The sequence below is a fragment of the Podarcis cretensis genome, assembly GCF_951804945.1.
Source record: "Podarcis cretensis genome assembly, chromosome: 5".
Classification (NCBI taxonomy): Eukaryota; Metazoa; Chordata; class Lepidosauria; order Squamata; family Lacertidae; genus Podarcis; species Podarcis cretensis.
In genome coordinates this window covers 77,777,293-77,803,642 of record NC_137174.1, presented here as the reverse complement: position 1 = coordinate 77,803,642, position 26,350 = coordinate 77,777,293, and the positions used below count along the sequence as shown (strand labels likewise).

Sequence of the window (26,350 nt, the reverse complement as noted above, 5' to 3'; positions counted from 1 at the left end):
TTTCCCCCCCTGTCTAAATGAAGGTGTTATCAGTAATGACTTTACTATAGAACCTGTTAGAACCACTGGGCCAGGGATGGTTATTATTGGTTAACTCTATATCCCACCCTGCCTCCCAGAGGAGCCCAGGGCGACAAAAACACGAGTGATAAAACTAAGATATTTAAAAACATTTAAAGAGTTTATATGCAGTGAAAGATGCAGTGCAGAGCTACTGGTGCCCTCCAGCTGTTTTGGACTACCCCTTCCATAATCCCTCACCATTGGCCATGCTGGCTGGAGCTGATAGGCATTATAGTCCAAAAATCTGGAAGGCATGTCAAGATGGGCTGCTATAAGCTTTCATGGTGAAGAAGCACAAGACTTTTGAAATTAAGGGCTACAATCTATATTATTACTGCCCATTAGCTTTAATGGGGATACTGTGCACTGAAAGCTTTAGGACTTTAGTGATAATCTTTTATTTTGTAAGCAGGTTGTGTGTGTATGCATGTGTGGCGGGGGAGAGAAGAGTCCTTCATCTAATGATTGTTGACTCATTTGTGTGTCGTCGTTGTCTTCCCCCCACTATCTTAATTTTCCTCCAGTCATATTGAGTGACCTTTCCTCAGCTACCACAGTAACACAACTTGCAGAAATGATTTCTCAGCTGCTGTGAGAAGACTACTGACAGCATTTGCATTTCTTTTAACTTGACAGAGGCTTCCCTGAGACAGGATATTTGAATATGATGAGGCCACTGATGCACTCAGGCTAAAGAGAGACTTATATTCATGTGTTGTTGTTTTTTAAAAACTGAACAATGCCTAACAAAGAAACTGCAACGAGTAATTTAGAATTGAGCATATTATAAGTGACAAACATATACTGTTCATTTTCTTGGTTCTAGTGGTGCCCCGCAAGACGAATGCCTCGCAAGACGGAAAACTCGCTAGACGAAAGAGTTTTCCGTTTTGGAGGTGCTTCGCAAAACGAATTTCCTATGGGCTTGTTTCGCAAGACGAAAATGTCTTGCGAGTTCCTGCGGGGGTTTTTCCCTCCCCCCCCCCTTTTGCTAAGCCGCTAAAAGCCGCTAATAGCGCTAATCCGTCAATGGGCTTGCTTCGCAAGACGAAAAAACCGCTAGACGAAGAGAATCGCGGAACGGATTCTTTTCGTCTTGCGAGGCACCACTGTATATTGGTCACTGGACATGAAAAACAAAATACGCTTTTCAATAGGGCTCTTGATTTCAACAGGCTTGCACAAGTAATTCTTGATGTGTTGTGCCCTAAAATCTATTTGCTGCAATGTGAGTGAATACTTAGGCATTCAACAGTTGAACTAGGTTAAATCTTCAGCAGGTAATATGGTTGATGCCCTCAAGCATTTCCCAAAAGTTGACTTTATTATACTGGCTCACAGCTCCCACTGACTGCAGCCTCTGCACCATTTCTTGCTTGAAAATAACAGAGAACAGCTATGTGACACTCACTATAAACAGGGGTTGGAGACTCCAGATGTTGCTGAACTACTGCTCCATCACCCCTGAGCCCTGCCCATGATGGGAGTCATAGTCCAGCAACACCTGGAAGGCCAGTTTCTCAATTGCTGTTGTGACTACTCAGAGATGGCAAAGTGTCTGTTCATGGAATGCTGCTGCCTGAAAGTGAACACACTTTCTTGTGCCTCCCCCCCCCCCCCCTTTGGATATCCTCTGGGAAGATTGCTTTTGTGGTTCTGTGTTCACAGCAATCCACTACATTTTGGTTCAACTGTAGTTTTTAAACACTCAGTTATGTAGTTCTTTCACATACAGTATTAAAGTGGAAAACATGTTTTATTAACATCCTTTCAAACTTTCCTATACAAGGCCATATAAAAAAATCTCTGCAGTTTAATTATACAGAAGTGTGGCTACTTTCTACATAGTTACAACTGTATATAATTTATCTTTTTCCATGATATACTGTAAGTAGAATTCTGTTAGATATTTATAAGCACTCATTTTTCAAATCCAATACTTAATTTTTCTATGTGCATAGTTGTAGCAGACTAATGGATCTTCAAATGCTCTGTATAGAGGTATATATCCTTTTGAGAATCAATAGCGCACACACAAAATTCTGTATTTCTATATGTGGTGTGGCCTGATGGTGCCTTTCTGCATTGGTCCCCACCCCTGTTTTAAGAATAAACTGAGTTGCTTTTAGCGAAGTGTGCCAGATGAATACATTTGTATCCTGATTATTTTCCTCAGGAGATGTTTAAGCCTAAGTGATGCTGAAACTTCTTTCACTACTTCCAGCAGTTCTTGCAAGCACAATAGGATAATGGGAAGGGCAGGCAAATTGCTTTTCTACGGAGATCAAAGCCCATCTCCCTCATCTGTTGGAGAAGCTCTTGATAAATGAATACTAAAACAAGCCTACCTTGTTCTTTCATTGAGTACTAGCTGTTCTAGGAAAAGCCCTCACAGACACATACCCACATACTTTTTTTGGTTGGATTTGCAGGGTAGAACGTACCATACATGTAATAAATAACGTTGTCAATATAACCTCTGCTTACCAACACACTGTAAGCAAAAAAAAAATTTACTGTCCTGGCTAAACTCCATTTTAACAAGGTGCTGAAATAACATCTCTTTCTGTGTGCATTGTAGTCTCTAGTGATAGGAGTGCCCCATGTTACTCATTACCATTGTGAAGTCCAGTTAAAACGCTTGTCTTCAAAAGACAAATGGGAACAAAACAACAACAACAAAGAAACCTGTAATGAGATTAAACTATATAGAACACTATATGAACAGCTGCTTCTACTGAAGCAACAGCAGGGTCACAATGTGCTTCCCTATGTATGTGTACATAAAAGTAGAGCTCTCTGGACAGAGGAGTTCAGTTAACACCATTTGTTCTGAAGTTCAAACGGTATTTGCCATTCTGTTATCCTGTTCATCATTGGGCTGTAGCTGGACTACTATACTCTCTTCAGTCATTCCATTCTCTGCATCGCTACTGTCGATATCTTCATTGTCGTCGTCCTCTTCGTCCTCATAGTCTGAAGACTCGGTCATGTTCGGGTGAGAATAAGACTCTGACAGCGCCCCAAAGGACTGAGTGCTGACGGAAGCAAGCGGCCTAAGCAAAGGAGTGTTCTCGGAGACTTCATTTTCTTCCTGGCTGTCCGTTTCAGAGTCTGAATCTCCCTGGGAAGGGACCACTTTCTGTTTACAGACTGGGCATGTTTTCTTGGTTTTAGTCAACCAGGGATCCACACACTTGCAGTGGTATGCTATTTGGGGGGAAAGAGAGAATCACTTAACTTTATCAGTAGTTTTAGAAAGAGGGTGGTTGATATTTAATGATAAAACATACACAACACTGCCCCCAAACCCCTACCTGTTCTATAGCAGATAGCTTAGTGGGGTCCACTCCCCCCCCCCCAAAAAAAATCAACCATGTGCTGCTTAGGTGTTATCCTCAATGGAGGAACAGCAATAGAACATTTGTCAAGCTTCAATTAATTTTGAAAATAAGGGGCTAAAGCTGAATATTAGGACATTTACAAGCAGAAGATTTTGGGTTCAAGTTTTGGCATCAGTGGGTAAGACTGGGAATATCTCATTTCAGAAATTCTGGAGAGCTGCTGCCAGTCAGTGTGGATAATACTGAACTGGATGGACCAAAGGTCTGACTTGGTATAAGCTCCCTTGTACCAAATCAAATAACTGGTCCATCTAGCTCAGCATTGCTGCTACTTTTAGAAGCCCTCTGGAAATCCCTGATTGTTCCTGTACAGAATTCTAGGTGGCACTGGGTATCAGGAAAATACTTTTGTCGGACTGCTTAAAAGCACAAAGTGCTGTATAACATTAAAAGTGAAAGGGGCCCTGTCTGCAGCTCTCAATCTAATCAAATGCATGTACTGCCCTCATTTAGATATATACTTCAGCCTATTACTGAGAAAAGTTATTCTGGATTAAGACAGACATTACACTTGTCAGTCTCAGGTAGCAGAATTAATCAGGGAAATTATGCAAACACCACTTTCTAGCTGCAATCAAGGCATTGATGTGTGTAACACTTCCTAACTTTTAGCTGACCTACCAGTTCAAATAAGTAAGATAAGTCAGATTAGCATTTCCAAATGCAAGTAGGAAATAGCATATTTGAATGTGGCTCTATTCCCATATTAGGGACGCAGGTGGCGCTGTGGGTTAAAGCCTCAGCGCCTAGGACTTGCCGATCGAAAGGTCGGCGGTTCGAATCCCTGCGGCGGGGTGCGCTCCCGCTGCTCGGTCCCAGCGCCTGCCAACCTAGCAGTTCGAAAGCACCTCCGGGTGCAAGTAGATAAATAGGGACCGCTTACCAGCGGGAAGGTAAACGGCGTTTCCGTGTGCGGCTCTGGCTCGCCAGAGCAGCGATGTCACGCTGGCCACGTGACCCGGAAGTGTCTCCGGACAGCGCTGGCCCCTGGCCTCTTAAGTGAGATGGGCGCACAACCCCAGAGTCTGTCAAGACTGGCCCGTACGGGCAGGGGTACCTTTACCTTTACCTATTCCCATATTAAAAAGAAACCTCACTAGACAGGACTTCTATCTGGCTATTGCTGTTGGCCATTGTTGTATGCACTCCTTGAATTTGCTGCATGACTTTCCTGGCATGCCAGTTTTTTCATAGGAAAGGGTTTTTGACATGGGAGAGCAGTCAAACAGCATATGCATGATCTGGCATATGCATTTGGCAGTGGTACAGACTCCAAGGGAGGGGAACCACCTGCTTCTTTGGATAGTGTTGACTGCCATTAGCACTGGGCTGCCTGGAAAAGTTGCCATTCCATCTGTGCTTTTGCAGCAGTCTGCTGAACAAATAGAATTTTATTTGTCCGTTATAGTACTTTAAACTATTCTCCTGCTTAACTCCACATACTAAACAACCTGTTGAGTAGATGAAAGTAGGAAGGGGTGATTTCCCCCCCAGTTTTATTATTTTCAGAAGTCCCAACAATACCCTTGTATTTCACTGTGCATCTTGGACAACTAAAAGGATTTGTTAACAAAAACACAGGTTTTGATTTCTTATTCGTTGCATTTTTACATCAAGCCCAAATGAAGTTACTTGCCATGAGAACAAGGAAGGATTCTGAGCTTGTCCCCATCCTCATATTCATCCAGGCAAATGGCACAAACATCATATTCATCTCCTGCAGCAGAAGAAAAATGGAATAAAAGTTGCATTACGAAAGTGGAAACTCAAGTATAAGATAGAAAACTGGCTCTACGGGGAATTTCTCCTCAATCCTGCAAGGCTGTTTTAGAATGCAGGACAATTAATTTGATGAAATGTTGTCTCTTTTGTTTTTATTCTATTATTGTGTCTCATCTATTCTTCATGTTAAGCTATTTAATGCTATTTTCTCACATTCTTACAGGGTCACTTTCCATAACATTTTAAAATACTGCTAAATGCAGGCTACTCTCATAGAGTAATACTGAGAATGCTGAACTTTTGCATCGTCCTTGGAACCTCCAGAGAGTGCTGAAATCCCTGTATGAAATGGAGCCACAGCCAGTCAGTATTATAATGAAGCAATGTTTCGAGTGGGTTTAAGGTAGCTTCCAGTGCTGCTACCCCAATTATGGTAAGGTGTAAGAAAAATGGGCGACGATGGGCCCAAAACGCAGTAGAGAATAGTCATAAAGAGAGCCCTGTATTGAGATCTGCATAACACTAGGCTGCAAGGAAACTAGAGCTCTTGTTTCATTAGACGATGTTTCTGAGCTGCCAACAATACCAAAATTATTTCTGATCTTTTCTCAGAAAGAGCAATGTGTATCATTTCTAGTCCTGGAGAGAAACTATAATTGTAGAGAAGTTAAGCAATCTAAGACATAAAAATATTACAGAATAGTAATTTGTTAATTGTTGGAGTCACGATTCCTAAAATTATTAATAAATAATAACAACATGACTGTGTGTGTGTGTGTGTGTGTGTGAGAGAGAGAGAGAGAGAGAGAGAGAGAGAGAGAGGGAGAATATGTGTGTGTATAATATAGACATAAATATAAAAACCAACAATATGATGAAAATACACAATTTGAAAGGGAAGATGCCTATGGGTGAATTTATATTTGCTTGGCTATTAATTTATCAGGTTAGATGATTACCCTTTGGAGTTTACTAATTGTTAATGGGAATAGTTCTGATTCTTTTAACATAGTAAGACCAGGAAGTATGCATCCTTGTACACCAAGCCAGCATTTGTTATAAACATCCAAGCTCAGACACACGTACACAATTCCTCTATATACAATAGTTCTCCTTTCCCTATTTATTTCAACGGATGGGCACCTGACAAATACATGCACAGACTTGTTCAGAAGCTTTGTGTGTGCATCAAAGTGCACACAACACTTTGCATTGGGTGTGGTTTGGTATTTTGCAACGTTTTGTGTAACATGGGATGGAAACGCCAAAGTGCCTTCCAGGAACTTGTCTGGCAATCGTAAAAGAGTTGCAACTGTATGGTGTGCTGGCACATACTGCTTCAAAAAGAGAGCACTGGTTAGAATCAGAATTGTAGAGTTGGGAGGGACCATGAGGCTCATCTAGTACAACCGCCTGCAATGCAAGACTCTTTTGCCCAACGTGGGGCTTGAACCCACAACCCTGAGATTAAGAGTCTCATGTTCCACCAACTAAGCTATCTGAGCAACACAAGCAGGGGCAGCAGCCCCTAGTAAACTTTATATTGCTAAGTGCCTGTACAGTTGAAGTGTTTTAAGATACTAACAATGGAAGCCATGAAAATAAAATTACTAAGACTTGAACCATATGAGGAGTTATACAGTATTGTGAAGTCAGGCAGATGGGCCAGTAATGGACAGTAACAGGATAAAGGACAATCCCATTTGAAAGAATAACACAAGTTCTAAACGACAGAATTGTACTTATATTACTTTAGTTTATAATAACACAAACTGTACACAAATCACTGTTTTCCTCTTTGTCAGCATCCTTAATATGACTTCCATGATAAACTATGTTCAACATTTCTTCTGATTTAACTATACCAGTTAAACCAGTTATATGAACATACGGAATTCTTCCCAATCTTGCCACATAAGGTTTACTTAGCGTAGGATTTTCAGCCTACCCTAGGCACCTTCAAACACCACCTTCTCCCAAAATTAGTTGTAGGTCTCAAAACCATGAATCCCCTCAGAATGGCTTCCCTATTGAATCCAACAGACATGATCAGCGTGTCTCTTCTTTTACTTGTACAGACAGAGCCTTCTGTTAAAAAGGTGGGCATGCGATGGAGACACCTGGTGCAGAACTCAGCAGCCAGGCTGCTCACTGAGACAAAACTGCCTAGCACTTAACGCCAATCCTGGCCCGAATGCACTGCCTACCAAACTGGTTTCTAGACCAAAGTCAAAGTACTACTGGCTTTGGCTTATAAAACCTTCTGTAGCTCAGGAGCCTAACACTTCAGGGACTGCCTCTCAACACATGAACCAACCCAGAACCTGCGTTCTTTACCTGAGACCCTTCTCAAAGTGCTCACTCCAAGCGAGGCACAGAGGATGACAACACAAAAATGGGTCTCTCAGCTTACTGAATGCTCTCCCCAAGAAGGCCCACCTGGTACCATCACTATGTGTTTTTAGGTGCCAGGCAAAACATTCTTATTATCCCAGACCTCTGTATCTTAATTTTTCCATATTACTTGTGTATTTTAAGTTGTTTTATCCTTGTTTTTAGTGTTCATTTTTTTGCAAGTCTCTGAGTTTCAAAAAAAGCAACTAACAACAGCAATGGCAGTCTCTACAAACACTTCACAAGCTCTGTCGACAGGAAAAGCTGGCTTCAACAGAAAATGCCTGACCAATCTACATCCTAAATGCTAAGAAATGCATCACATATAATAAAAGAAAGGTCTGATTCTCTTCCCTTATTACTGTGAGACAGGTGTAAGGCCATCCCTGCACAATACCCCTCATGCCAAATGCAAGCTACCAAGAACAGCCAAGAACTGTTGGCTCAGAATTAAAGCAAAAATCCAGCGAAGGAATAACTGGATCCCTCTCCCTTTCTAAAAAGTTTGACTAATTAGCCTCATCTGAATGCAAGGAATCACACAATGCTTTTTCGGCAAGCAGAGTAGGCTGCAGTTGAAAGAAAACCCAGGAATGCCTAATACCAAGATTACAATCCTCTGGAGCTACTGCTTTATTTCCTATCCAAATAAGTACCAGGAAAGCCCTGAAAGGTTAATCCTTTAGCATCAACAGGGCTGAAGCTGTTGTTATTGGTGCTAATGGATTTTGCATTACTGTCCTGGGAAATCTTATCTAGCAACAATCAAGCCATTTTTATTCCTCTCTTGCCAAATCTGACAAAGAGCCAATATGGGTCTAGAGTTGGCCATCACACAAGTTTCTCTCTGTAGGCAACACCAGGGATAACTCAGGCTTGCTCTGTCTAGACGCCAGCATACCACATTGTTTAAAGGAGCTTTGAAGAATAATTAAGACTGAAATGTGCCCTATTCCCCACCTCCCCCAACAGGCTTAGAGCTTTTTTCCTTAGGTCTTCCTACGGGAAGGTGACACAGTTTTATATGCAACTTAGCAAATGGCATTAACAACCAGTGAAATACTAGCTTCTATCTTGATGCTTTTGAACTAAAGCAGTTTGAGCGGGGAGGGGGGTCACACTAAAGATGGCTGTTTTCCAAAATATCTATAAGAAACCTTGCACACACTGAAAAGTGGCAAGAAATATGTCTGCCTGTACATACTAAAAACGTTGTGTTCCTTAACAACATGCACGGGGGGGGGGGGCAGGGGTATGGCTCACTCAAGCGCAAGCAAATATGCAAGGAGAAGGAGAAGCAGGGAGGAAGGGCACTGCCAAGTCTTAATAGTTTTGAGGGCGAAGGTCTATAGCAGGAAGCCTCCTCCACCCCTGGAGACTCTGCCTGCCATTTAGAAACCAACTCAATCCATGTTCTATTTTTTGTTGCCCTTTTCTTCACATTTTCCAGCTCTTCAGTATCCTTTTTGAGGTACACGACCAGAATGCTACCCAGTATTGCAGCTCAACCATAGATTTGAGTAACAGAATTATGCTACTGGAAGTTCTATTCTCAATCTCTTTCCTAATGGCGCCTCACAGGGAATTTTCTTTTTCACAGCTGTTGCACATTTGTTGCAGCGAGCAATCTACTACAATTCCAAGGTCTCATTCCTGCTCAGTAATGGTCAATTCAGGCCCCATTAGCATTTCCTTGAGGTTACGATTTTTTTGCCCCAATGTACATCACTTAACCATTGCTTTTTCTGAATTGCATTTGTGATTTTAATGCCCATTTCAGCCAATTTGGAGAGATCCTTTTGGAGTTCCTTGCAATCACCCCCCCCCCTTATCACCTTTAACAATATGGTGTCATCAGCAAACTTGGCCACCTTACAGATCACTTCTAACTCCAGACTATTTATGAACAAGTTAAAAAGCAGAGGTTCCTAAACTGATTTTTGGACGAACCCACGTCGTACATCCCTCTGTTGTAAGAACTGTCCATTTCTGCTCTCTGCTTCTTGCTCTTCAAGTAGTTACTGATCCATAACTCCTAAGCTCACTTAGGAATCTTTGTTGAGAGACTGTATAGAAAGCATATTGAGAGTCTTAAGTATACATGCGCTTATTGACATTCTCAAATAACTCTTAAGAGGCTGGTTAGATGGGTCTTATTCTTGCAGAAGCCATGCAGGAATTGCCCAGTGTATTAATTTAGTAGATGTTTGGTCCCTGTGTTCTAGATGATGAATTATATGAAATAATAAATGCATGTATTCTGCACCTCTAACCTGGCAGATTAGGGAAATATAAAGTATGCAACCATTATTTGAGAAGTAATGGCCACCATATGATTGTAATAGTATGCACTGGTTATAGGAGATGGGGAATTAATGCCAGCAAGTGGGATGAATGCTGAATCTGAGATGAAACCTTTAACATATGATTTCACAGAACTTTGCACACAAGCACATTACATTAGAAAGACAAGACTACATTTATCAAAATTTATCAAAATCATATTTTGGCTGTTTAGGCTGTTTAGGGCCATATATATATATGCTTTGATTTGTAAAACGAATTAATGAATGTGGCAGTCTACTAAGATGATGGACTTGGATGATGGACTCAAGGGCATCCTGATCAAATTTGCAGATGACACCAAACTGGGAGGGGTGGCTAACACCCCAGAGGACAGGATCACACTTCAAAACGACCTTGACAGATTAGAGAACTGGGCCAAAACAAACAAGATGAATTTTAACAGGGAGAAATGTAAAGTATTGCACTTGGGCAAAAAAAATGAGAGGCACAAATACAAGATGGGTGACACCTGGCTTGAGAGCAGTACATGTGAAAAGGATCTAGGAGTCTTGGTTGACCACAAACTTGACATGAGCCAACAGTGTGACGCGGCAGCTAAAAAAGCCAATGCAATTCTGGGCTGCATCAATAGGAGTATAGCATCTAGATCAAGGGAAGTAATAGTGCCACTGTATTCTGCTCTGGTCAGACCTCACCTGGAGTACTGTGTCCAGTTCTGGGCACCACAGTTCAAGGACACTGACAAACTGGAACGTGTCCAGAGGAGGGCAACCAAAATGGTCAAAGGCCTGGAAACGATGCCTTATGAGGAACGGCTAAGGGAGCTGGGCATGTTTAGCCTGGAGAAGAGGAGGTTAAGGGGTGATATGATAGCCATGTCCAAATATATAAAAGGATGTCACATAGAGGAGGGAGAAAGGTTGTTTTCTGCTGCTCCAGAGAAGCGGACACAGAGCAATGGTTCCAAACTACAAGAAAAAGATTCCACCTAAACATTAGGAAGAACTTCCTGACAGTAAGAGCTGTTCGGCAGTGGAATTGGCTGCCAAGGAGTGTGGTGGAGTCTCCTTCTTTGGAGGTCTTTAAGCAGAGGCTTGACAACCATATGTCAGGAGTGCTCTGATGGTGTTTCCTGCTTGGCAGGGGGTTGGACTCGATGGCCCTTGTGGTCTCTTCCAACTCTATGATTCTATGACCCATACCAAATTGTGCCATTTGAGAACTGCTGGTCTAAGTGGAGATCTACTCTATTTATCACACACACACTCTACTCATTTCACCCTCAGGAAGTTAACATTTCAGATTGAAAAATATATTTGTGGTTTCTCTGGCTTTTACCATGATGGAAAAGAGTGCCCCCCCCCCAAGATGCTTTTCCAAACCTGTGAAAGACTGAATGATTTGAGTTAGCTGTGATTCTGCCTATCATGGAAGACCAGAATGAAGAGCTCTATGCCACTGTCTCCATCAATAATAGATTCAATACAGCACCCACTCAGTTGATTCCACAAAGGCCCCTTGATCAAATATTTATCACTTTTCCAGCGGTTTGTACAGTTAAACAATAATTTGGCAGTGTGTTTGAGTATAAATGGACTGCACCTTAAATGTCACACATTGGAGAGCTCCAGTGTAATTAATTAGCATTGGCAGTTAGTAATAGCCTTTACAATTAAAAAAAATGTAGTTGTTTACAAGAGTTCAGGAAAAGATGAGCAAGGGAAAGCAACAGAATAATCCAAAAGCTTTCCTTGGAGTTACGGAAGATTTCTGGGTTGTCGTCTTGCCTCCAAAGAACACAAAATATCAGTGTTGTAAAGCCTAGTCTATTTGCTGTTTTAAATCAATTGGCATTGGAATTTAAATTTTTTTATAGTAATTTGGAATGTGCTTTCCATTAGAAGAGTGCAAATATTCAAATAAAGTGGAAACAAATAAAAATAGGATGTGCCTGAGGACTTTCAGCTGGCACCCATCTCAGAAGCCTGTGGCTGTGTTCATGGGGACAGCTAATACAGCAGCTTATATGTGCCTGAAATTAGTACATAGAACAAGAACTGCCTGGAATCTAGCCATTAACTTGTGGCAAACCTGTCACCATGACAGGAGCACTACTCTTGTCAATGGTTAGACAGGGAAGAGAGTTGTGCCCTCCAAATACCCTCACAGCAGCTCTGGCTGTTTAGGGCCAAACGAGATGAGACATTGGGAAGTGTGTCATGGGATCTCCTGCAATTGTTATTTTTTTAAGTTTAAAGGTCACCTGATCAGGACTGCAGCACCAGGAGGGGTATGTAACACATTATTATATGCCACTTTTCTGATTAAAATCGCAACACTCCAAAGCTACTATTTGCCATGTAGGGCAAAACACGCAAGTATTTACAGCGCTAGTAACACGTCAGCATTTGCCCTGTAGAGAGAAAAATACCATATGGGCACCTGTGTGGCAAGTAACTTTGTCGGACTATTTTCATCAGAGGAGATGGGAGAAATATTCTCTCCCCCCGCCCCAAAGGCTGAGCATTTGCAGTGTGCCCCTCCATTAAGCCCCATGGATGCTATTCTTCAGAAGTGCTTAGGAGAATGTGTTTCTTCCACGATAAGTAGTGTTATTCCACTCATATTTCAAGTGTTCATATGTGTGCCTCTGGCAATATAAAGTACCAGACAGATTTTTTAACTTGAAGAGCCTTACACCTTGTCTTCCTTCCCCCATTGCTTTCCTCCTCAGTCAGTTCTTAGGCAAAGAGTTGGCTTCCTATTCTAAGCACCCAGCAACAGCTTTAAAGATTTAACAGACTTGCCTGGCTGTCAAAATCAGCACTTACTCTAGAACTCAATTCCATATATAGACCTTCTACAGTTATATGTGCAAACTCGTGACAGCAGTTTGAGGTTTTTTCTACAATCAAGTGACATATAAATTTTGTGAAATAAATAAATAAACAAACGGTACACTTCTCAGAAAGAGGAATCTTTCATCTCCATGCCTCCCAAATTTTGGAAAAGCTATGTTCTCGTGACATTTCTATACCACTTCACATTTTGAGGTACCTCCACATGGCAGCAAACACATGCAAGGTGACTCTAGTTGTCAGATCTCTGCTAATGAAGGTGGTCAATTAAAAACTGGCAATACCTTAGGAGCAAAGGTTTGATCAGAGCAGTCTCCAGGTTTGAGGGGACCCTCAGCATGGGGCTCCCTATGTCAATGTGGCCTCCTGAACATCAGTGTGTGACCCTGCTCCTATTCATTTCCACCATGACACAGTGGCAGATGGGCAGGCATATAAATGAGAGGACAATGACTGCACCCCTCTAAAGAGCATAAGGCAAGCTGCCATTATCAGCACCCACAATGCCCTGCAGTAAAATAGCATTATGGCAGGCAACTTTCAGCAATTGCAGTGGGGGCTGACTGGAAAACAAGGCCTGGGTCAGCAGAAGTCAGCCTCAGCGATGGTCCAAACATGCCACCTGCTGACATCAGCCTTGGGTATGATATTGTGGCCTATTAGATCTCTTCCACTTTTATGAAGCAAAGCAAAAAGCAACATGCTTACTAAACACATACATGGATACCATAATTCTACCACACCCCTCCCAGGCTCCATAAGCAAGGCATACTGGCAAACCCAGTAAAATAACATGCAATACGACAAGAAGAAAATAATGCTCCTTGCATATGTCCTCTTTAATTCATCTCCATCAGAAATCCTTATCAGGAAAAGAAATTAACACTCCTTTCTATTAAATTTTAAGCCCGAGAAACAAAAATATTCAGCAAATATCAGCCTCATTAATTTTTTAATGAGAAACTAACTTTGTATATGACACTGTGCACTCTTTTCAGCGGAACATCTGCTTTGCAATAATGGAAGACAGCAATCAAGGACGAACAGCAAATAGGGTGCAGCTCTGCCCCGAAATCCAAGCCCATGTGTAAGCCTCATATATTCTTCATGTTGCCAATGCCAATGTTGTAGTTATCTTAATGTCAGTGAAAATCTCCCCCTCAGTTGTTTGCATGCTACAGGTTAAGGATGAAAGTCCAATGAATTAGGCAAACATGTAGAGCAAAAACATGGGCAAAAAGATACATACTCTTCCTCCCCAAGAACTGAAGGGCTTCATATTGGTTCAATGAATGTTGGAGTTGGGGAAAGGGTTGCAGATTGTGCCTGACTAATACAGTCATCACAGTTGTAATGGAAAGGAGAGACTGAAGGGAAACATGAGCCAATTCAAGCATAAGCCTTCAGTTCTTGACTTAATAACTGATTTGTAAAACACATACAACAGTGCGTATACAATGATTAAACATATTTCCTTTTTTCAAAAGCAAAAAACCAAGACTCCCGTGTCCTCATGTGTCCAAACTATTAGGCTACATTAGCAGTCAGGTCATACTGCAACTGGCTCACACACAAATAACTGCTTATGCAAGCTACTCATGCAAACAATGCTCTGTGGGAGTCTGGGACTCGCAAGCGATCATGGCCGTGCTGTTGTAAGCCACAGACTCACGGAAGAGGAACCGAAATCACACAAAAGTTTCCTTTTTTAATACCACACTGCTCATGTCTTACTCGGCTACAAGTGATCACCAAAGAAGCTCATGTGAATAGGCTACTTGCACAAGTTTTAATTTTAATTTTTTAATTAGTTTTAAAATACACAACACTGATCTGCAACCAACGAACTTGCCCAACCCACATAAACCAGTTGCTAGTACTAAGGTGATAATTATGTTATTCTTTCCTTCCCCTCCCAACAGTAATGCAACATAATGTGTAAGTACAGTCCAGGAGACTCCAGAGATGATTCACTCTGTCTATACAGATGATCAGGAGCACAATTAGTATATACAAAATCCTGAAGATCATATTTATAAAGATGCAGCTGGCAGAGTGTTTTTCAACCCTGTGCCATTGCATTTCCACCATATGGCATAAAACTTTTTGCCCCCTGCCCCAGTTGCTTATTTCTACTATGGCTATATGCTAGACACCATTGCCACCACTTACAAAAACCTTAGTAAGTCCGTCATTCTAATGTCCTCATTTGGCCTATCCATATTGAATAGGATGTGGGTAGCGCTGTGGTCTAAACCACCAAGCCTCTTAGGCCTGCCAACTAGAAGGTCGGTGGTTTGAATCCACGTGACGGGGTAAGCTCCCATTGCTCTGTCCCAGCTCCTGCCAACATAGCAGTTCAAAAGCAAGCCACTGCAAGTAGATAAATAGGTACTGCTGTGGTGGGAAGGTGAACAGTGTTTCTGTGCGCTTTGGCACTTGTCATAGTCCTCTGTGTGCCAGCAGCAGTTTAGTCATGCTGGCCACATGACCCATAAAGCTGTCTATGGACAAACGCCAGCTCCCTCATCCTGAAGCATAATGAGCGCCACAACCCACAGTTGCCTTTGACTGGACTTAACTGTACCTTTTACCTTTACCAATATGGATAACAAGGATAGTTGCACTGTAATGTCTATTGGTTCATGTAGTAATTTAGCATTTCAGCATGCAGTGCCCTCACAAATTGTACCCTGTACAATTTTTTTAAAAGTATAACCTGCTTTTTCCACTGTGGAACTTGGTTATGGGTAGTTAATGAAAAGATTTAGCTAACTCCAGCAATATATGAACTGGTTCAGTAGTAATGACCTATACAGTATTGCCAGTTCAACCACACAGAGATATTTTCCAGTCTGAGTGCCTTAACCAGAGAAGCTGGGGACAGAACACAATGTCTTTGTAACATCAATTATGTGATGCCATTCAATCTACATCAAACCTGCTCAGGTTTGAAAACTCAATGTAGAGTTCTTCATTGCAATCCTATACCGGTCTGCACAGAAGCAAGCCCCACTGAATTCAATGGGACTTACTCCATGGTAAATATGCATAAAATTGCAGCCTTGGCAAAATTAGCCTGTGTCATTATTATTCAATCAATTCTAAAAAGCCACACTTACCTTTCTTGAACTTATGTACCGGAAGCTTCTTAAGCTGATCTTTTTGAAGCCGATTCCTTCTTGCTCTGTGTCTGTCCTGGACAAATTTTGTGATCTTGAAAGAGACAGAAATAGAAGACGGAAACTTTTAAGAATAATACACCACACAACTCAAGTCTCCTTTCATTCTGAGAACAGTTGTTCAAAAGAAGAAAGACAAAATCAGCCACATAGAAAACATGACTCAATAGTGGGAATGAAAAACCTATGTACACATCCATATCCCACACACCAACACCTCCACAAGGTTATATTGCTTCATCTTCTCTGAAGATGTAGTTGTATTGGCCACTAAAGGCTACTTTGAGCAAGACCAAAGCAGCTCTAGTATAGCTAGTGGACAAGTGATGAGCTCTAAAAAAGTCACCTAGTGCATTTAGAAGAACCAACAGGGTCACACTCCCCAGTCTCCCTCCTACCATCAGGTGACCAAAGCAATCTCTGGACCAAACCCAGGCTTGAAACCTGATTGACATAGATCTACACAATTACTATAATTTGAGAGTTCTGGGATTGTACAACAACCATCTGCTCAAGCACCTTGCCTAGTGAATGGTTCTTACCCACTAGCCAAGCTGTTACAATCTTTTATGCCCAGGGATGACTTTTTTCCAGGAATGTTTGCACTCCTACCTCCTTTAATGCAGATGGGACTGACCCGGCCCCCTCAAAACAAAGCATTTATTTCTTGAACCAAGCTGGTCAGCTCTTACCTACACAATGCCATGTAGGAAAGATCTAACTTTGCCCATATCCTCAGGCCTCAACAAAATAATCCATCAGAACCAGATGCTCTGTGGATAAATCACAGACTGAACTGCCTCAATAGTGGCTTCCAGGCTACGGCTGATGTGAACAATTCCACCCTCAAAGTGCATATCCTATGAGGAGTCTTTCACTTCTTCTGCTGGGTCAAAATGCTGGTGTTGTATAGTGGTTACAATGTCAAACTAAGACCTGAGAAAGCAAGGTTCAAATCTCCACTAAGCTATCTGGGTGACGTTCGGCAACTCACTCTCAGCCTAACTTACATCACAGGGTTGTTGTGGGGATTAAAAGGGGTGGGGGGAGAAACCATGTACAACGCCTTGAGCTCCCTAGATAAAATGGTGGGATAGAAATGCAATTTTTTTTTAAAAAAAAAAAAAAGGGGGGGGGAAGGACCTAAAGCCACTAAGAAAAGCTCAGCTGGACAGAACTATGAAGATGAAATGGCAATAGAGAAATAATGACCCTTCACCATCATCACTGCCACAGAGCAGGTTCAATAAACAGCTCTCACCTGTGTTCCATCAGATTCATTGCAAGTTTGTATTCAAGCCATCTCCCCATCTGCTTTATAGCCTTTAGCTATGGTTGCAGGAAAATAGAGCCACCGTGCTGTGGCCAGATGCGACAAATGACTCTGTCGCTCCCATGTGCTTAGAGTTGCTATGCGCTGAGTTTTTAAGTGGCTACTTATACTGAAAATGAGAATGTGCACCCATCCTTTGTGGAAAGATGCCAAAGAGGAGGCTGGGAAACTGCACTTCTCTGCTACATCTCATGCTCTGGGCTCAACTGTGGCCATGGAAAAAAAGTTGGGAGATGGAGCCTGCATAATCTTTACTGAAAGTTCAACCCTGGGTTTATCATCTTTGGGTATCACCTCCTCTTGCTTTGCCTCTTTTCTACGATTCAGATTGATACGTACATTAGACAAACTAGACATAGTACATAGCTGTGTATTCCACAGAAACATTCTCCAGAGGTTTGCAATTCAGTGTCTTCCTTTAATTGTACATACAGTAAGCTTATCAAAGGCAGCGTCCCCAGGGTTACAATTGTTTTTAAATAACATGTGGTGCTTCTTCCATAGGGAGTTTGAATTCCATTGTATTTGACCAGTTGTCTCCTAGCAGCTCTATTCTATGTTCTATGGTGTTACTCTTTGAGGCCAGCATTGTTTCTGGTTGTTGTTCTTTAATGTATGATAGAAGAACTGAAAGTGTAATTTCTAAGGTAAAAACATCTTTGTCCATTCAACTTCAGATGGCCAGCTCTGCTTCAAGAAATCCTCAGAAAGTTGAGGATTGTGTTTATCGCTTACATCCAGTACACTCCCACCACTGGTTTGGGAAGTGGTGTACACATGACGTTAGCCACAATCCAAATCTATCCTGTTGTTTCTTATTAAATACTGTATTTTGATGTGTGTTTTTCCCAACCCCGCTTTGATCTGAATTGAAAAAAAGAATGACCTAGCTGCATTTTAAGCAAGTAAATGAGTACACAGCCTACTTTTTTTCCTTCTATAGATGAAATAAATTTGAAAAAAAGTAACTATGACATTGTAAAATTAGAAAAGGAAGATCTAAAGTGTGTTCCTTTGTACAAGCAGATGTTTACCCCAATGAAATGAACAAGAACAAGAATATGTGTGAGCATCTGCACTCACATAATTCTCTTAACTGGGGATATGTTGTTTAGGCTTTTTAAAAACCTATTTGTTTCTAGCATTTCGCTGTTATTCTGGCATTAATTTCTAAGCTACCCCAGCAAGGCCAAAAAGGCAAGGATTTTTTACATTGTTTTTAAAATCAAGGCATCACATGAGCATCTAACAAGAGCTGCAAGCACTTTAGGGACCACATGCAGCTTCTTTGGAAATTCTCTTTTGATGAAGGACTATTACGAGAGTTGTAAAGGTTCCTTCTTTTTTTTCAAAATTACATACAAGGAAGACACTGAACCTGCAAGGAATCAATCTAATTAAAGCTGCTGTGTCTTCAACATAACAGCAGTACTCAGAAAAAAATCACTGGGTATAGCCTAAAACATGGTATCTTCAAAGAATTTTATATATAAAAAAGTTAGGTCTAAAACGAGTAAAAGAGTTTTGTCTCTCGAGCATCTGCTGTCATCTCATCCATGAAACTTGCAAATCAAGCATGGCATCAAAGTAACATGCTTGTGTCAACTGTGATGCAGAAAACTATCAATTTCACCTGTAGCATAAAATAATACAACTCCAACTGGCTTTATGGAGGGATTGCCTCAGCAGTCAGATCCCTCAGCAGTGATGTCAACGGATGGGCAGGTAGGTGTAGTTCGGGGGGAAATTCCTCGTGGGCCAAAGTGCACCCACTGATGGGTCATGACAGGCCCATGTGCTGGAGGTTCTCCATTTCTGCTCTACAGGATCAACTGCAATAACAATCCCTAAGTTCTAGAAGCTCACATGTCCTTGATGTTCTGGGTCTCTAATTCTTTAACATTTTAATTTACCTATGTATGAACTTCCTCCAACCTACAGAGTCCCCCAAGTAAATCATTACTTTATTCTGGAGCAGCACTGTTTCACTTCCAAACTGATAAGCACTGAGTGGTGGGAGCGACAGTTTTGAATTTTGAGAAAGGCACCATTTAAACTGTCAGTAAGAAGGAAAGAAGGACATGCACTTTTGATCTCTTGTGGGCACCGAAGCAGATGCGTACAAAGAACCTCCAGACCCACACCAGCTTCCCTTTTCATATCGACAGATGCAGAACTTCATGTCTGCAGCTCGTTGCATACATATGAATACCCATTCCCACAGAATCTCTTATTGAACTGGTGTATACATGTCGGGGATCTCAATTGGCTGGCAGCTTCAAAGCCATTTTTTGATATTTCTTGGTGTATGTCTTAAGAGCTTTAGTGTGCACAACACCATAAAGTCTGATTTCATTTTAAAAAAGAAGAAGCACCCTATCAAGTAAGTCGTAGGCTAAACTGATTCCAGCAATATAACAGCAGTATGTTTATATCACTTGAGGAAGGGAAGCAGGAGAGAAGGTAATACTTACCATAAAAATAACAATAAGGATGAGACAGATTCCCACAATAATTAGGAATGGTATTAGGTAGTACTCCAAAGGAAGGCTGAACTCTGGGATTAACAGAATATGGCCTCTGTTAAAGGGGAAAAATTAAGAGGATTGATTATGAAATTCATGTTAAGGTATCTGAATATAAATCACTCTTGCATATGTCCTATATCCACATTCTTCCCCTGACAAAAAAGGTTGTATCACATTTTATTGAAGTATTTAAATATGAATCACACTTTATTGATTTAAAAATGCATATAAAGTTTGAAAAATCACTAGATAACAGTTCACAAACAACTAAAATAAAAGTAAATCTTTGCATACCCTTTCTCATAGGTGAATTCTTTAAGAGACTTAGCTGATGTTTCACCAATAAAGACAGATGGAATGTCAATCTTCTTTAAAATTTCAACTGTTCAAGGAGAGAGAACAGAAAGGGAGAAAAGATGAGCAACAATATATAGTTTATGAGTGTTGTATACTACTATATATGGGTATAATACTAGTGATAATTGGTGAATATAAGCAAATCACTGTGCAAAGGCACCTTTAATAAAATACTGTATTTTTCGCTCCATAGGATGCACTCCCCCCAAAAAAAGTAAGGGGAAATGTCTGTGCGTCCTATGGAGCGAAGCCAGCAAGAACCGCTGCTGCTGACACGCTCTGTGCAGCTCTTCTGGCTCATTGTAAAGCCAGAAAGAGCCGCTGCTGCTGACCTGAGCCGGGGAGGAGGGAGGGAAGCGGATTCCGTCCGTCCCTCCCTCCTTCGTGGTTCGCTTTGAAGCAGCAAAGTGGGAGGGGAGCCACTTTCACCCGTGTAAGCAGCTCCTCTCCCACTTTCCTGCTTCAAAGCAACCACGGAGGAGGGAAGGAAGGGGATCCATGCAGCGGATTCCCTCCTCCCGGGCTCCCTTTGAAGCAGCAAAGTGGGAGGGGAGCAGCTTACACTCGTGTAAGCAGCTCCTCTCCCACTTTCCTGCTTCAAAGTGGAGGGAATCCACTGCAGTTGCGAGCAGAGGATCCATGGCTCCGTTTCCTTCCCTCCTCCGTGGCTTGCTTCGAAGCAGGGTGCGGGGGTGCAGGGGGGAAAGAGGGCAGGAAATAGATGCCGGGCAGGAAGACACAACCACACTTTGACCACTGGAAAGTCCACCTCAGCCTCCCCAGATTTCCACTGAGACGGCCGGGCTAATCTCGATGGCCATAAATCAGGCTCAGCATTATTAACTGGACTTAGATAAGCCATGGTTCCCCTTCCTACCCTCCTCTGCAGCTCAATTTAAAGCAGCAAAGCGGACAGGAGCCGCCCGCTTTGCTGCTTTAAATAGTTTAGTGCAACATTTGATTCAGAATATTTTTTTCGTGTTTTCCTCCTCTAAAAACTAGGTGCGCCCTATGGTCAGGTGCGCCCTACGTGTGAAATAGTGTGCTTTCATATCTTGCAAAAAGCTCTAATGTCAAGTGCAAATACAAGTCTGCTGCTCACAACTGCTTTTCTTGTTCCTATGCAGCCATTTTCCAATCACTTACAAAACCACATTTTAGGAATGCAAGATTTGATGACGTAATACACCAAAAGCAGAGTTACAATCTAAGACGGAGTATCTTGTTCGTCCCTTGCTTCAATACTTCCAAATACAAACACAGTTGGGAATGGTCATAAGAAATTTTGGAGCAAGGTGTCCAATGATACTCAACTCTTAATTCTCTGTAACATCCGAACTGGAAATGGCTGCCCAATACTGGACTGGTGTCTGGATGCAATGGTAGGCTGAATGAGTCTGAATCCTGGCAAGACGGAGGTTCTGTGGCTAAGTGGTTCCCAGGTTTCTAAGATTTGCTCATTTTATTATGTCCGTTACAGGCTATGCTAGTATGCCCTCTAGTGGTATTGCTAGTTGACTTACACCAGCTGTATGTACCTGCTCTGCAAGCTCATGGGCTTATAAGAGCAAAAGTATTGATCACTGCATAATGAAAGAGCATTAAATCTCCATTTATAGGAGCGTGTAAGGGTGTGAGAGGTTCTAGTATTTGACAGAACCCCAGTTACAAGGACTATTGTTGGAAATGTGGGTGTCCTTTACGACCTTCACTAAAGCAAAACAGAACTGACATTCCAGGCCTAAAAGTTTTAGCAGCATTTTTATTATGCATCTGCTGGAGCACTTTGGCTATGTAAAATGCTTGGTATTTGGCTTTGACAAGTTACTGTTTCTGAACTGGCCTTCTTACTGCAGAAGCTGGATTCCACACTTTACACGTTTGTACTCTACAACTATCAATACTTTCAAGAAATTCATGTCAATTAGTTCCCTTTACCCCCTGTTGAATTTTATTGCGATTTTAAAAAAAACACTCTGAGAACAAAACAAAAAAAGTTTTAAAAACATGAAATGAGGAAAATAAGTTATGGAAAGTGGCCCTCAGGAGAACACAGCACTATAAAAGGGTATTGCAACAAAAATAGCATACATTTTAGATATATATATATTTGGCATTTATATATCACTCCGTCTATTATGCCCTCTTGTCATACTGTTATATCTTGATCGCCTTTACTGATTTCAGTCCTTTTTAAGGAGGAGGACTAAACGTCTGACAGGCTTACAATCTTCAAAACATTAGTAGGACCGAAAATGTTACTTCCAACTGGCTAAGTTGGAAGTAAACAAATTTTCATTTGAATTGAACACATTCTGAAGCTTCTGTTTTTGATTGTTGCAAAGAGTGGGAGAATGTCATCAAGTAAGATACCTGTACTTACTGTCTTGAGATCCCATGCTAATGAGGTCATCGGAATCAACATTGTGAACGATGGCTGCCTTATAGCCAGCTCTTTGTGCGTTCAGAACCTGTGAGCCAAACAAAATGCTGTCAACAAAAAAAACTGCACAGAACTGAGAAAATAACTCAGAACATTTTGTGCATAAGAACATTAGCAAATATTAAAGATATTAGCAAGTTCCCTTTCATTCATGCAGTATTCAAATTGCTACACAAAATATATCCATATATCCACCTTCCCTTCTCCCATTTTATCATCACTACAAGCTTGTGAAATAGGCAAGTTGAGGTGAAAGATAGTAACAGGTTCAAGATCACCCAGTGAGTTTACAAGTAAGTAGGGAATTTGAACTCTGGTCTCCGTCCAGCATTCTAATCACACCACCACACCGGAAGTATACTGTCCTTTGTGCACTAGTTGGTCTCTAAGGTGCTACTGGAAGGGATTTTTTTTATTTTGTTCTGACTATGGCAGACCAACATGGCTATCTACCTGTAACTACCTGTAATAATAAATGTACACTATTCAGTACCCTGCATTTCCAACTGAAGTTGACTAAGTATATAGTTTACAGTGGTACCTCGGGTTAAGTACTTAATTCGTTCCGGGGGTCCGTACTTAACCTGAAACTGTTCTTAACCTGACGCACCACTTTAGCTAATGGGGCCTCCTGCTGCTGCCGCGCTGCTGGAGCACGATTTCTGTTCTCATCCTGAAGCAAAGTTCTTAACCTGAAGCACTATTTCTGGGTTAGCGGAGTCTGTAACCTGAAGCGTATGTAACCCGAGGTACCTGTCACGGCTAAAATGGCCGCTGTTTCTTTAATGCGAATAAAGCTGGGTCAGCATGACTCAGCGGTCTGCACCAAGTTGTATGTATAAGTGAGAAATGTTAGTTTGTTGCTGAGGCTGGTGTTTGGGTTGGTTGGTTGGTTAGTGCTGGTGTGTATAGTTATTCAGTCGTGTTTTGCACAAAGACTTTTAAGAATAAAACTCTGCAAGGATATTCTTGTGGACTCTTTTTGTGCCGACAAGGAGACTGAGGAGACAAAGGGAGGTCAGAACCCTTTCCTTCTTTTTTTTGCTTTTTACAAACACTGAGAGTACCACTGTATACATCAATTTGTTAACTCTGTAGAATACTTCCAGGAACTTCATGAGGTATGTTACACTGTCAACAGAATTTGGTGTCCTACTTTTATACTACTGCACTAAAAATAGCTAACAGTGATCCTAGTAACAGTCTGTTTCGGCATAATCATGCAAAAACGTTAGGCTTGATCACATTCTTCTGTTAAGAGCTTTCCACTGGTGGAGGAAGGGAGGGGGAACTCCCTAATTTAATCACAGACATAACCAAATAAAATAAGCTGGTTAAAACATAAGCGTAACCAAACTATGACTTAGCACAATTGTGTCAGGGTTCCTGGAGTCACCACCAAGTTCTTCCCACAGTTCACCTGCTCCAAGCTAAGCTACAGTTTAATTTAGTGTGTCATCCATACCTAGGCTCATGGTTTGTCTCCTTCAGACAAGCCATGAGTCCTGGCTCGGACAATATACTAAGTCAAAGCATGGCTTAGCCTACAGCAGTATAGCAGGTCCAGGGGAAGTGCAAAATAGCTGTAATCTCTTCCTTGGAAGCTTGCACATTCATGTCAAACCTCACACTCTCCAACTGTAGATTATTTCCTCCTCTTTCATGTGCACAGTGATAAATGGGTTAAAAATCCCCCCAAGCCTCCTCAAAATCTAGTCCTAAATCTTCATCACATGTGGTGATCTGAATTAGAACTATAAGGATTCAATGTAGCAGAATAGTAAAATTTAAAAAAATAATAACTGCAGTGTGTAATGCTCAGTGTGCTAGAACAGAGCTCCCAGAAGGCAATGATGCTTTTAAATAATTTGTTTTCTTTTCAGGGTTTTAAAATACTCTCAGAGCTCCATTGCATTATACTGCAAGTGCCAACTGACACCAAGGCTGACCCCAAATTCCATATCAAAACATGGCAGGCAATGCTGGTATGTTCAGTGAGGCTTGTGCCTCTAAGAGAGCAAAGGAATCTCTCTACACATGAAACCATCTCTCATTCTGAGCCACGGCCACATAATGTGTCTCCATCACATCCTGCAAAACGGGGAAATGTGTTCTGGATAAACCACCTGCTCTTACTCAGCAGTTATAGCGACCTCTCTCATAAGGACAACACAGGTTAAATATATGCTGTACAGAGCTGTGGCTTCTCTTGCAACACGCCCCCCCCCCAAAAAAAAACACAACCTAACTGGTCTAGGCTTATAGGCCAGCTAAGTCATGGGATACTGAAGGTGCCCATTAAACACCAGTGCAAGGGGGGGGGGGAGAGGGAGAATGGCCCTGTTCCCACCCCAACAGTATATTCTTATGGTGAGCATTTGAGCCAGAGAGGAAAGATGCATCATGAGGTTAGCACACTAACTTAATTTATACAGGAGGAGTGGAAAACCTTTTCCAGCCACAGAACCACGTTAACTTGTGGGCAACCTTCTGGAGGGTATCACTTACCAGTAGTGGGCAGGACCAGAGGCAAAAGTGGGCAATTTGTATCCCGCAATGCAAAAAGGCGGAGGTTTCTACACTCCATCTCTACCACCTTCACCATCACCTCTCTCCATCCAGGCAAACAAGATATATTTTCACAGTTGAAGGCCAATTCAAGGCAGCCAAGGAGCAGAACATGTGAGGGGTGTGGTCAGGGGAGTACAACCTGGGGAGACTCTATAGGCCCCCGACCTTGGGGTTCTCCACCTTTGCTATACCACAAATAAAGTATTAAGGTTCAGGGCTGGCAGCCTGCCCAAACCATGAAGCCTTTAGCATCATAAAGCACAGTGAAGGAAGCTTTCAGCAGTTTTCTGTGAACCCTAAACAGCACTCCAAGGCTCCTGCTTCAATCTAGCTAGAGCAGAAACAGAAGCACTCTAGGTAGGGGCTGGGATAAGATTGGAACACTTTGTTTCCAAAGTCCTCACAAGTAAATACACAAACACAAAACTGAACTGCTTAGATTTTGATGTCTAAATAACCATTTCATCTACCAGGCAGACATTCATGGATATCCATAACCTGCTGATCTACAAAAGAGGAAACACACACAAAAGGAGCCAGCAAAATATGCAGAAAACTCACAAGTTCACTTACTGTTCATTCAACTTACCGTATTTTTCGCCCTATAGGACGCACTTTTTCCCCTCCAAAAATGAAGGGGAAATGTGTGTGCGTCCTATGGGGCGAATGCAGGCTTTCGCTGAAGCCTGGAGAGCGAGAGGGGTCGGTGAGTACCGACCCCTCTCGCTCTCCAGGCTTCAGGAAGCTATCCGCAAGCCTTGCAAGCCCGGCGGGAGGTCCCGCGGGCTCGCAAGGCTTGCGGGCAGCAGCCTGCAGCCCAAAAGCTCAGGGGACAGCGGGGAGGCGGAGCGCCGCCACCCCGCTATTCCCCGACCTGATCTGGAGGCTTGCGGGGGGGAGAAGCAAGCTTGCTTCTCCCCATCGCCAGCCCTCAAGCTCGGGGGACAGCGGGGCAAGCCGCTGCCCCATGGAGGCTAGAGAGGCTGTCCCTGAAGGCAGAAGAGGGAGACGGAGCGCTCTGTCTCCCTCTTCTAGCTTGGGGATGGCTGCGCAAACCTGGGGGGGGGGGGGATAAAATTTTTTTCCTTTATTTCCCCCCCAAAAAACTAGGTGCGTCCTATGGGCCGGTGCGTCCTATAGGGCGAAAAATACGGTAACTCCCAAATTTGTTTTCTGAATATTTCCTCT

General features: G+C 42.2%; 1 protein-coding gene across 2 annotated transcripts in view; it reads right to left on the bottom strand.

Moving 5' to 3' along the window:
* Nucleotides 1-1,800: 1,800 nt before the first annotated feature.
* The window catches only part of RNF13 (ring finger protein 13), a 55,257-nt gene continuing 30,707 nt past the window's right edge, over nt 1,801-26,350 (bottom strand). For both annotated transcript variants that reach the window (XM_079978184.1, XM_079978185.1), the window contains exons 5-10: nt 22,532-22,619; nt 20,086-20,173; nt 19,738-19,843; nt 15,871-15,964; nt 5,104-5,184; nt 1,801-3,273 (exon numbers count right to left, since the gene is read on the bottom strand). In XM_079978184.1, coding sequence (XP_079834310.1) covers nt 2,903-3,273; nt 5,104-5,184; nt 15,871-15,964; nt 19,738-19,843; nt 20,086-20,173; nt 22,532-22,619 — 828 coding nt within the window. In that variant the 3' untranslated portion in view covers nt 1,801-2,902. The remainder of the gene's footprint in view (nt 3,274-5,103; nt 5,185-15,870; nt 15,965-19,737; nt 19,844-20,085; nt 20,174-22,531; nt 22,620-26,350) is intronic.